The following is a 13,702-nucleotide window of genomic DNA, read 5'->3' as shown; positions in this document are numbered from 1 at the left end:
CCTGAGTTAAAGCAAATATGGTAGTGTATGTTTTGGTCATTTGATTTTCATTTCATGAAATACATAAATGAGGCAATACATATAAATATATGCATTAGGGTTTCCAAAGTAATTTTAGCCTGGGCTGAAAGCACCACCAATGGTAGGCTACACTGGCGCTGTTGCCGTGGAAATGACAACATCCGGTCTCTGAATATGAAAAAACAAGCCTTTTTTTGTTTCTATTTTCGAATGATTTTATTTTTTGTTATATGAAATAGAAAATGAAAATCAAAGTATATTTTAAATTTCTCCCATCCCCTTTTGACCATGAAAAGGAAAAAATGCCTTGTATTTTAATTTCAAATTTAAAAAAACGAAAATCAAATAACCATTAGTTTTTTGTTTTTTAATACCTGTTTATGAAATGATCGAATGAACGAAAAAGTACACGGACCTAGTTTGAATACATGGTTTTATTTTTTCAAGTTTTAGACCAAAACTTAAATTTTCAATTTCAAGCTTTAGTTTTTCAACTATATATATTTTTTTCAAATTAACAAAACATTTGGCCCTGATTTAGCTCCATACCACCAGGGGCTCTACACATGAACTCGAGCATTGAGAACATTGTTTGTGTACCCAGAGAGCAACTCATGGTAGCAGTTGTTGTTTACGCTATCCGCCATTTTCTCAGTCAAAAAGAGTCGATCTCCGAATGCGAATGAACGGACTCCATAGGAGGAAATGTCATTCTTATATGAGGCTCCTTTTTCAACTACAAGGTCAATATTGTTTTTCACTAACGACAAAACAATAAATTATCCGTGCATTTATATGGAACTAAGCTTTAGGAGCTTTCCATCTTTACTCTCCTCCCTCGACTATTTTTGACTTGAGAGATGGACGGCGACCGGAAAAATAAAAGCTACAGTGAGTTGTTCAAAACCTTTCTTTTTAGTAAACTCCGTGTACACAAACAATGTTCTCAATGCTCGAGTACATGTGTAGAGCCCCTGGTGATACTTCAAGCAAAGTTTCATGTTGTATCGAGCCTTATTAGTGTTTTAAAAATAGCTATTTTGATGTTATCATAGAAGTGCCCCTAGCATTCCCATTCAAAAGGCCATTTGACCAAAAAAACGAAAATACAGTAAAGTGGCGTTTCCGTCCTAATTATGCTTTTAAATGAAAGTCTGACTCAGGTACATTCATAAAAAGACCCTAGGTTGCATCTTGGTGAGAGTTACGCTTTAATACATTTCTGACCTTCTTAAGCATCAAAGCTAAAACCATCTTTAACAGGCCAATAGTTCACCGAGATCAGTTCTTACCGTCAGACCCAAAGGTTGGGAGTTCAAAACCTAAAAGTTAAAAGGTGAACATCTTATACCTAATCAGCCATTGTGCTTCGGACACCTTCCCTGAGTGTTTTAGATGTTTCTGAGCATCAACCCACCTGTCTGAAATGATCAGCTCATTAGTTTTTGTCCTAGGTTAACAAGGAGGAACTGTAGCTCAATAAGTTTGACGCTGGTTTTCAGAGCAAGGGGTTCAGAGTTTCAATCCCCTATACGCCACTCATTTTTTTTCGACATACTATACTATGTCTTTTTATCCCTTTTTTCGACATGCTATACTATGCCTTTTTTGTAATTTTTCATCAACATGCTATACTATGACTTTTTTTGACATGCTATACTATGACTTTTTATGACTTTTTTGGACATACTAAACTTTGACTTTTTTATGACTTTTTTGGACATACTAAACTTTGACTTTTTTATGACTTTTTTTCTACATGCTATACTATGACTTTTTTCGACATACTATACTATGATTGTTATATCACTTTTTTTCAACATACTATACTATGACTATTTATGACTTTTTTACAACTTTTTTCAACATACTATACTATGACTTTTTTATCACTTTTTTCGTCATACTATACTATGATTGTTATATCACTTTTTTCAACAGTGTATAGTAGAACTTTTTCATCAGTTTTTCGTCATACTATACTATGACTTTTTTATGATTTTTTTTTCTACATGCTATACTATGACTTTTTTCGACATACTATACTATGAGTTTTGTATGATTATTTTTCTACATACTACACTATGACTTTTTTACAATTATTTCGTCATACTATACTATGACTTTTTTCAACAAACTATACTATGATTGTTATATCACTTTTTTCAACAAACTATACTATGACTGTTATATCACTTTTTTCAACAAACTATACTATGACTGTTATATCACTTTTTTCAACATTGTATAGTAGGACTTTTTTATACTCCCTTTTTTCGACATACTATACTATGCCTTTTTTGTAATTTTTCATCAACATGCTATACTATGACTTTTTTATGACCTTTTTCAACATACTATGACATTTCTATCATTTTTTTCTACATGCTATACAATTACCTTTTTCAACATACTATACTATGACTTTTTATCACTTTTTTTGGCATACTGTACTGTGACTTTTGTCACTTTTTTCTACATACTATACTATGACTTTTTTCAACGAACTATACTATGACTGTTATATCACTTTTTTCAACATTGTATAGTAGGACTTTTTTATCCGTTTTTCGTCTATGCTATGACTTTTTTATGACTTTTTTTCTACATGCTACACTATGACTTTTTTTGACATACTATACTATGACTGTTTTCAATAAACTATACTATGACTGTTATATCACTTTTTTCAACATTGTATAGTAGGACTTTTTATCACTTTTTTCAACATACTATACTATGACTATTTTATCGCTTTTTTCAACATTGTATAGTATGACTTTTTTATCACTTTTTTCGACATACTATACTGTGTCTTTTTTAGGAGTTTTTTTCTACTATGACTTTTTTTGACGTGCTATACTATGGCTTTCATCACTTTTTTCAAAATGCTATACTATGACCATTTTTGACATAGTATACTATGCCTTTTTGTCACTTTTTTTCAACATACTATACTATGACTTTTTATCACTTTTTTTGACATACTGTACTATGACTTTTTTATCACTTTATTTCAACATGATATACTATGACTTTCTTCAACATACTATACTATGACTTTTTATCACTTTTTTCTACATTGTATAGTATGACTTTTTATATATTTTTTCGAAATACTATATTGTGACTTTTTGTGATATTTTTTTCTACTATGACTTTTTTTGACGTGCTATACTATGATTTCTTTATCACTTTTTTCTACATGCTATACTATGACATTTCTATCACTTTTTTCTACATGCTATACAATTACTTTTTTTCGACATGCTAAACTATGACTTTTTTCGACATACTATACTATGACTTTTTATCACTTTTGTTGACATACTGTACTGTGACTTTTTTGTCACTTTTTTCGACAAGATATACTATGACTTTTTTCAGCATACTATACTATGACTTTTTCATCACTTTTTTCATCATTCTATACTTTGACTTTTTTATCACTTTTTTCTACATGCTATACTTTGACCTTTTTCAACAAACTATACTATGACTGTTATATCACTTTTTTCAAAATTGTATAGTAGGACTTTTTTATCACTTTTTCGTCATATTATACTATGACCTTTTTATGACTTTTTTCGACATACTATGCTATGACTTTTTTATCACTTTTTTCTACATTGTATGTATGACTTTTTTTAATCACTTTTTTCAACATACTATACTGTGAATTTCTTTCCACTATGACTTTTTTCGACTATGACTTTTTTTTATCACTTTTTTCAACATACTCTACTGTGACTTTTTTCTTATTTTTTTCTAAATACTATACTGTCTTTTTATCACTTTTTTCAACATGCTATACTATGACCATTTTTATCACTTTTTTCGTCATACTATACTTTGACTTTTTTATCACTTTCTTCTATGCTATACTATGACTTTTTTCGACATACCATACTATGACCTTTTTCAACATTGTATAGTGTGACTTTTTATTACTTTTTTCGACATACTATACTATGACTATTTATTACTTTTTTTTCTATATGCTATACTATGACTCTTTTCAACATACTATACCATTACTTTTTATCACTTCTTTTCGACATGCTATACTATGACTTTTTTCAACAAACTATACAACTGTTATATCACTTTTTTCAACATTGTAGACTTTTTTTTTTACATACTTTTTTTAATCAATTTTTCGTCGTATTATACTATGACTTTTTTATGACTTTTTTTCTACATGCTATACTATGACTTTTTTCTACATACTATGCTATGACTTTTTTATCACTTTTTTCCGACATACTATACTACGACTTTTTTCAACATACTGTACTGTGACTTTTTTTGACATGCTTTACTGTGACTTTTTTCTTACTTTTTTCGACACACTATACCATTTTTGACATAGTATACTATGCCTTTTTGTCACCTTTTTCAACATGCTATACTATGACTTTTTATCACTTTTTTTGACATACTGTACTATTACTTTTCATAATTTTTTTCTACATGCTAAATTATGACTTTTTTATCACTTTTTTCAATAAACTATACTATGACTTTCTATCACTTTTTTTGACATACTATACTATGACTTTTTTATCACTTTTTCCGACATACAATACCATGACATTTCATCACTTTTTTCTACATGCTAAACTATGACTTTTTTATCACTTTTTTCAGCAAACTATACTATGACTGTTTTATCACTTTCATCACCATTGTATAGTATGCCTTTTTATCACTTTTTCATCATACTATACTTTGACTTTTTATCATTTTTTTCGACATACCATACAATGAATATTTGATATTTGATGGCTTCTTTCATTTGCATTACTGCAACTAGCACCAGTAAGTAGGCACTCCAGACTCTGATCCTTGGACCGATTCCCAGTCTGGTCTGGGCCTTTTTGTATTAAGTTTGCATTTCCTTCCAGACTTTCTTTGACATACTATACTATTACTTTTTATGACTTTTTTTTTCGACATACTACACTATGGCTTTTTTCATCATACTATACTATGACTTTTTATGATTTTTTTCGACATACTATACTATGACTTTTATTCACTTTATCTGAAATACTATACTATGACTTTTATTCACTTTATCTGAAATACTATACTATGACTTTTATTCACTTTATCTGAAATACTATACTATGACTTTTATTCACTTTATCTGAAATACTATACTATGACTTTTTATGACTTTTTTGTGACATGCTCTACCATGACTTTTTATCACTTTTTTCGACATACCATACTATGACTATTTGATGGCTTCTTTCGGCATACTATAATATGACTGTTTTTGAAATACTTAAGTCAGCGGTACGGTGGTTCAGTGGTTAGCATTGCTGCAACTAGCACTTTTTTCACCATGCTATTTACTATGACCATGTTTTACACACACATATATATACTATATTTATATAATTTTTTTTCTCAACATGCTATACCATGACTCTTTTATTACTTATTTGACATACTAAACTATTACTTTTTTCGTCATATTATACTATGACTTTTTTTATCACTTCATTTGACATACTATACTATGACTTTTTTCAGACTTTTTTTCTGGCATTCTATACCATGACTTTTTATCACTTTTCAACATGCCATTTACTACGACCATTTTTTACATGTTATACTATGACTTTTTCATGATTTTTTTCCGACATGCTATACCTTGACTTTTTTATCACTTCATTCAACATGCTATACTGTGACTTTTTTCTGACTTCATTTCTGACATGCTATATCATCACTTTTTTGTCATACTATACTATCACTTTTTATCACTTTTTTCAACATGCTATTTACTATGACCGTTTTTGATGATGACCGACTGGAAACGTGCTCGAAGCCGCCTTTTATTATATTTAACAGATACCTGGCAGCCTTCAAACCCATACACTCCATGGCCATGGTTTAAATAAAGAGAATATATCTTTAAATGTCTGTGAGGAATATGTAATATGAAATCAACGCATGTGTCCTTCTGCTTTGCACGAGTCTGCAGACTAGAAGTGGTTTGCACTGTCATCTGCACACTGAACATTTTCATTCTCTCTGTTAGAAAACTTTATGTGCTTTATTTTTTTTACAATCAATTTCCCACAAAGTAATCTAATTAATTCAGATGACCTGATTGTTTAATCTTTTAATTTACATTGAATTTAACAAAGCCTTCTGTTATGCATGCACTGACTTGATTAAAGATTTTCTTTTTAGGATTTGTCAATCTCTAATGCAGAAAGAATAAATCATTCTTCTTTCATAAAATAAATTGTAAATCCCAAAGTTGATGGATATTGTAATATTCAATTCTGCCATATAAAGACAAATGGCCTGTAAAGAGTAAAGGAACTGATTAGAGTCGAAAGTTGTAGAAACTCCCTTGATAGGATACAGCAGTAACTGTTTTTTGTTATGAAACTGGTATCATACATATCAAGTCATTTCACTAAGATAAACAAGAGAAATATTGCAATTTGGTACTTTGGTGAATTTACCCAGGCCCAGCATACAGAAAGTAGTTTGAGGTTCTGGGCCATCATTGCACTAAAGATATCATTTTTGTTTTAAATCTGCACAAACACCATTTTGTTTGATCTTCACCAAATACATTCAGTGCAACTTAAGGGTTTAATGATGGGTTTAAGATGATGAAAGTATTTACTAAGGTTGTTTTTAACATGATGAAACCTGCATTGTTACTGTAACATCAAATGGCTGTCCTCTTCTTCCCCTCCTCTTTAATAAGAGGAATGTCATCTTTTATAGCATTACCTGCTGTTGATATCCCTATGCCTTGCCTCGTACAGTACAATACAAACAATTTGGGGACCTGCTTATCAAAACATAGCTTGACAGTGCCTCTAGTCAAAAGCTCAAAAGGATACCTTTAAAAATACATTTTACTTCTCTTTTAAATACAGTGTTGCTGTCGGCTACTGGGATAAGAAAGAAAGTCATGCTTTGTTTCATAATATATCAGTCAAATGTATTTTATTTACACACTGGTCTGGATAAATCTGAATTTGGTGAATGCACCCATGCATACAGAAAACCGTAAAATTCCAGCCGATGCCCTTCATTATCACAGCATACGATATGCAACTATGTGCTTTGCAAGTTACAGACAGAGCATTATACCATAACACATGGAAATACATATTTTGTGCATGTTAAACACAGCCTTGCACTACACAAAGTTCCCATCTGTATACATGTTCTTTAATTAAAAGTTGAAATACCAACTATTTTGAAATCCAATTAATATCCATGTATGAATTTACACAACGTGAAAACTACACAACAAATGGTATGTAGATCTTTAGAGTATGTACACACAGCTACATTTACAATAATACAATTTGTGAAAGCCTAAAAAAATGTTGGTATCATCTTTGTAACAAACTGCACTTAATATAACAAAGCACATACTGTTTAATAGAAAGTAAGTGTTGATTTGCAAGTGTCAAAAACCATACACTGATTCTGTTTGACAAATTTCAAGTATCTGAAAAACAATAACAATAAAGTGTTCAAACTACTAAGTTTTTTTTTTTTTAAAGATCAGGGTAGAAAAAATGCTAAATTTTTAAACACTCTTCTACCTACCAAACAGATCTTTGAACTACTGTAACAACAACAAAAGCTGCATTGTTTCAGTCCAAACTATGCTATAGAACAGTTGCAATACCAGAAACTCAGATTAGACCAACAAAAGCAGGGTGAAACTGACTTACTAGTTGATTTTATACTTTGGGTCTATATCAGATTTGGATGACAAATACAATTTGTCTTTTATATAATTTGTTTTTAAAACTCTTACCCTTTAAAGAAATGTATTCCAGCTCTGATATTTTTCTGATCAAAACAGTCACAAAATGCACCCCTGGCCACTGTGTTTACATCAAGCAAATAAAAAGCAATGGCTTGTGGTTAAAGGATCAAAGCAAAGCAAAAGCAGTGAGGAAACAATCCTCTCTCCAGGAAGAAATGAAGTAAACGTGGGCCTCTCAGCGGTGTGACTGGAAGGCTGCCAGGGCTGTGTTAGGTGTGGGACATTTCCATTGTAAGTAGGTACATGCAGGTTTCATAGTAACAAGATGATAGAGTGAGAGGGAGGCTGAAAAGACGAGGGGTGTGCTGCTGGGATCCGGTCATGACATTTTGATTCAGTCTTTTTATTCATGGTCAGTCAAGAAAGAGAAACGCACTGTTCTTCAGACAGTTTTTCAGATATTGTTCACAGAATAGCTGGGAGGGGCGGTGGGGAGGGCGGGGGAGGGGGGGTGGGTGGGGGGGGGGAGGGCGGGGGAGGGGGGGGGCAGGCAGAGTGAGGGGATGTCACAACAGAGTCAGTTCTCTTTGAGATAATTTTCCCTCTTTTTTCCTTTCTGCCTTTTTCTGTTCTGTCAGTCAGAGTCTCCTCAGATTGTGCTCCTCTGTGCAGGAGCCTTTCCTCAGGGTGATGTCGTCCACAGCCATCTCGCCGCTCCTGCCTCGCCCACGCTCCCCCTTCAGGATCACCTGGTGAAGAGCAAGAGCAGCAATGTGCACAATGAGGTACTACCACTAAGGAACAATCATGACATGCATTTCTACTCAAAGCAGATGTCAATTTTACATTTTACAAATCAACTCTTTTGAAATTCAGAATGCTGCCCTGAGTTATTTTCTATAAATAGGAATACAAACATTTGATATACTGTCAAGTAATGTAATGTCAGTAGAAATAATAATTTAGAATGTTCACTGTATGAGTGCATTTTGAAATACATGTATATACTGTATACTTACACTTTCTAGGCCTGTGCCCCATAATGTGATTTGGGTGTGCCTCCAGCCATTTCCACCTGTCCGGCCCCAGACTGCTGGACTGTACTGCTTTCCCTTCTTCACAAACACTTGCAGCATGCCCACATGGTGGCCTGCCAGCTTGTGCCGGAACGACAGGCACAGATTGCCGTCGTTCCAGGGGGGGGTGAGTGGGAGGACCAGCCGTGCCCCTCGCCCAGTCCTCTTGTTGCCTACCTCGGGAATGGTGAGATACCGTCCACCTGGGGAGGCAAATGACGGATATTGCAGTCAATGAATGAAAATACACACAATATACATTTTTAGTCAAAAAATGAGCAACACTGAATCTTGTGAATCGATAACACTGGACTGTCTCTTTGAAAACATACTTAAAAATGTCCCACTCTACCATTAGAATGTTGCACCTTTGCCAGTTGCACCTGACTTGTTCTATTTATTACACAATGTACATGCTTTATGTATATTAATATGCTTCATGGACTGTAAAACTTTGTAAACTGGTTTAAATTGACTTACACTGAATTGAAAGTTGACCTTAACTGATTTAAAACTAAATGTGTTGAAGTAGACTAGATTAAACAGAACTTATACCATTTGTAATTAATTGTAGCACTAAAAAATAACTTGGCTTTCCAGAAACAACATCTTGGTTTACGGACTGTCCCCATGCAAACTGTTGACAGTTGACTGTTATCTGTGGATTGTCCTGAGTCAGTGGAACATTGTTTCTGGGAAGACAAGTTGCTGGTGAGTTTTTCCAAATGCTTTGCAAACTTTCAGTTGTTTCATGCTTTGAGCAACGGAAATTAATTCATCCATTCACTTCATTTTATTTGGGCGCCAGCACAATCAAAAGCCAAACCTAAACAAGCAGAATGGACTTTTACGACTATAGGTATAATCAGTGGTGGAAGAAGTTTCAGATTCTAATACCACAATGTAAAAATACTCCGTTACAAGTAAAAGTCCTGCATTGAAAATGTTACTTAAGTAAAAATATGTTAGTATCATCAGGAAAATATACTTAAAGTATTAAAAGTAAAAGCACTCAATGCAGAAAAATCCTCCTGACATTTTAGAAACTGGAAACAATCAAAACAGTTCTGTCAACTGTTTAATTGGCTTATCATTTCAGCTGTACCGTTATGTCGTGTTTTTTATTAATTTATAATAAAACATCGTATTTTATAAACTAGATGTGTTTTGTGAGCAAAAATCTTAATTTGTAAAGTAACCAGTAACTAAAGCTGTCAGATTAATGTAGTATTTCTCTCTGAAATGTAGTTGAGTAGAAGTAGAAAGTGGCATGAAAAGACTCAAGTAAAGTACAAGTACTTTAAATTTGTACTCAAGTACAGTGCTTGAGTAAATGTACTTAGTTACATTCCACCACTGGGTATAATTATGAAAATGTGTTTTTTTTATACTTTAGGTGAATTGACCCTTTTTACATGTAGGTCTGTCTGTCTGTCTGTCTGTCTGTCTGTCTGTCCCAGCACATGTAATTATCATCCTTGACAGTCAAGTGTAGAATATGTAGAAACTGTGAAAAATTAGACAATTGAAAAACACTTGACCCATCGTCACCGTAAAGTACAGCCAGTTGCCGGTGGAAAATTGATTGTGTTTATTAATTCATGCATTAGTTAGTAATAATAGAGCTATATAGTTTTAAAAATGTAAAAGTGAAGGTGCTTCTGGGTAATAGCTGATTAATGCTAATGCATTTTGCTTATCTAGCAGATCTGTGTAGGGCTGGTGTTAACCACAGGGGGTGCAATACGTATCTGTAGGCCACAGAGGCTTTCTGCATATGTTATGAGCCCCCCTCCAAATCTGTGCCTATCTTCTAACGGCCATTAGTGTTTGCCAGTGGTTGTCTATCAAAAGAACTTGAAATCAGTAAATAATTACATGCTTCACAACACACTGAAGATGTAGTGTGTACATATACAGGTGTACACACATATCCATAAATAAGAATCTATTCAAATGTTCTGATTGAATATATTTGCTACATGCTACTGAAAACTGAAATGTTGCCTTTTAAATGGAATTACTCTTAGTGGGGGCTTAGATTATGATTTACTGTAAATGATTTTCCAGGGAACTCAAAGGCTGGGCAGAAATCTTTATTTTCTCTAATGAGTGAGCACAAACTTGGCTGAAATGAGGCCTCAGTCTGAGCGTCTGGAAACACACTAGTAAATGCAAGACTTTGCCAGTTGGCAGAGGAAGTCAGATATAGTTAGTGTCGCTTAAACAGTGCCAGTACGCTGTACTGTTTAGTCTTCACACCCCGTCTACGAGTACTCTCAACATAAATGATCACGTTTTCTCCTCGTCTGAACCCCAAGAAAAACAGTGTCGTGTTCCCATTTAATGTGAGCCACAGGTATCGCTGACGGGTCGCGTAATCCACCTCTCATTTGCATTGCTTTGTAGAGCAAAAGCACTAATCCCCAGAAAAGACAAACTACTTCCCTCAAGTAATTTTCATCTTGACCTGTAATTGAGTAGAACAAAATTGAGCTGCTTAGATTGTCTGACTCTGTGTGTGTGTTTGCATACGTACTGTATGTGTGTCAGTAAATGAATGCAGCTATTTTCATTTCCATTTACTGACTATAAAATAAACAATTTTCCTTATTAGAATGTGGGAGAGGGAATAGCCCTTAAATTACCTGATGGATCAGGCGTTGTCTCCCAGTGAAGGTCTCCGTCTTTGTCCCTGATCCAACCACAAAGACCATCATCAAAGGAGCAGCTCAGATAGCCCGACTCTGAAGAGAATAAAGCACACCTCTTCAGAGAAGTGGCGGATGCACACATGCAAAGAGGCTTCATCATGCTCTCTGTAATGCTTCATGGGAGCCCTGCTGCGTGACTCGAACATTACCAGGAGCAAGAGGACTGTTGAAGGTCCTTCTGAAGAGCATAATGATACAATAAAAATGTAAACATTTGTTGTAATGTTGTAATCATGGAGGACAAATCAAGTGGAAGAGGAGCTGCATAAATCACAAGTAGAAATGCATTCATCTAAAAAAATAAATATATGTATAACTTGCTGGAATTGCTGTCATCAGTGTGTGTGTGTGTGTGAGAGAGTGATACACATATAGCCTATTGTATGCATACTCTACACCATAATAAAATAAACTAAAACAGAGAGTCATAATATTCAATGACTTGAATGATTTATCTCTCAGCGATGATGCCTAGACAATAACATTAAGGGAATGCAGGCAAAACAGTTGCAGTATCATCCATGCATTGCTGTACAAATTGGTTTGAAGATAAGAATAACATCCATCATTTTGTCCCTGAAATAGGGTTACCGCAAAACACTTCTCAGTTCATTTTCTGAGTCAATGAAAACGCCTTCTCACTTGACTATGCATTGCAAATGATACACCATGAACCAAAATAAACACGTAACTAAACCATTAGGCAATTTAATCTGCATACCATTGACATGAATAAATCACATCGAACAAATATGACATAAACTGCTGTCTCTTCATAAAAGCTATAGTCTTTATTGTTGCTAAAGGAACTCTAGACTGAGTACTATGGCGATTATGAGCGGAACACTGATGTACTTAAAAATTATCAATTAATCATTTGACTAGTCAAGCAAGCATAATGTGAAAAGTGGAAAAGTCTGGCAGTACGTTCTGGGCTGTAAGCCATTATTTAAACAGAAACGGCCAGATGTCATGTGTTACCTCCTGGTGAGAGGCCTATCAAAACACATCTGGTCACTACAATATCTTCGCCTCGGCAGCAACCACTGCAGGAGTTGATTGTCAGTTTCATTTTGCCCGTAGCAAATGGGGCTCGTCCGTCATCATTTGAGGTCTGCAGTCTGCTACGAGCAGGGCTGATGCTGATTGTCTCTGTCAATTGTGTTGTGTTTACCTGGGTCGTCCTTGGCTCCATCTGCCGTGTTGCCGAGCTCAATGTCAAAGTCAACGCCAAGGACAGTGTTATGGCCGTGGTTCCGAGGGACTGAGAAGAGAGGTGAGAAAGGTTTAGATAAAGGATTAACAAAGGTATTATATTTACTCAATGGCATCCCTGCTTGTGGCTATTGTGTGGCTTTGCTATATTACTCCACAAGGACTCCGCATGGACGAATCAATGTCATGGTTTAGTGTCTGCATATCCAGAGCTAAGCACATTTAACCACACAGCACCAGACCAAAATACCTGAGGAAACCTGCAGAAACACCACAAGTCAAATGTGAATTATAACGAGGAAGGAGGTTGATGGTATATCTGATGCAACGTCTGGGCGAATGTTGGTGCCACACAACTGCGCTGTAGCTCGCACGCACGCACGCATGCACACATGCACGCACGCACGCATGCACGTACACGCGCGCACACACACACGCACACACACACACACACACACACACACACACACACACACACACACACAGCCCGTCCTGAAATAGCATCTTTCCTTCTCCAATGGAGTCACACTGACCAAAATACTATAAGCCAAGCTGTCATATTAAAGGTCAACTGACAAGTGAAGCATAGAAAGTTGTTTCATTACTTCTACAGTTGCGGCGAAAGATGCTTTGGCTCTTTTACTCTATTAGAATGAAAATTATCTTGTTTTTGAATGCCTTCTTGATGAGGAAAAGTGTCAAAAAAGTAAAATACAAATAAACATCATCATCGTAGAATGTATTGCATTTGCAGGTGAGATAAGTCAGTGGAATTTAATAAGACAATCTATTAATATAACTATCCCCAGCATCCCAGGCAGACTCTTGCTCCTACGCCGTGAATGTGGTGTAACCTGCACTTGAACTGTCAGTTCCCCAGACTCCCCGACATGTGCCCTCTTCAGTCA

The 13,702-nt window shown here is 34.8% G+C and overlaps 1 protein-coding gene across 4 annotated transcripts in view; it reads right to left on the bottom strand.

The window, feature by feature from the left end:
• Positions 1 to 6,991: 6,991 nt before the first annotated feature.
• npnta (nephronectin a) overlaps positions 6,992 to 13,702 on the bottom strand; it is a 60,436-nt gene continuing 53,725 nt past the window's right edge. For all 4 annotated transcript variants that reach the window (XM_036000064.1, XM_036000066.1, XM_036000065.1 and 1 more), the window contains 5 exons: positions 12,754 to 12,843; positions 11,514 to 11,612; positions 8,809 to 9,068; positions 8,335 to 8,538; positions 6,992 to 8,293 (listed from right to left, as the gene is read on the bottom strand). In XM_036000064.1, coding sequence (XP_035855957.1) covers positions 8,428 to 8,538; positions 8,809 to 9,068; positions 11,514 to 11,612; positions 12,754 to 12,843 — 560 coding nt within the window. In that variant the 3' untranslated portion in view covers positions 6,992 to 8,293; positions 8,335 to 8,427. The remainder of the gene's footprint in view (positions 8,294 to 8,334; positions 8,539 to 8,808; positions 9,069 to 11,513; positions 11,613 to 12,753; positions 12,844 to 13,702) is intronic.

Source organism: Sander lucioperca, chromosome 4 (assembly GCF_008315115.2).
Source record: "Sander lucioperca isolate FBNREF2018 chromosome 4, SLUC_FBN_1.2, whole genome shotgun sequence".
NCBI classification, from domain to species: Eukaryota; Metazoa; Chordata; class Actinopteri; order Perciformes; family Percidae; genus Sander; species Sander lucioperca.
Note: the sequence above shows the minus strand (reverse complement) of the source record. Positions and strands in the feature narration are given on the sequence as shown.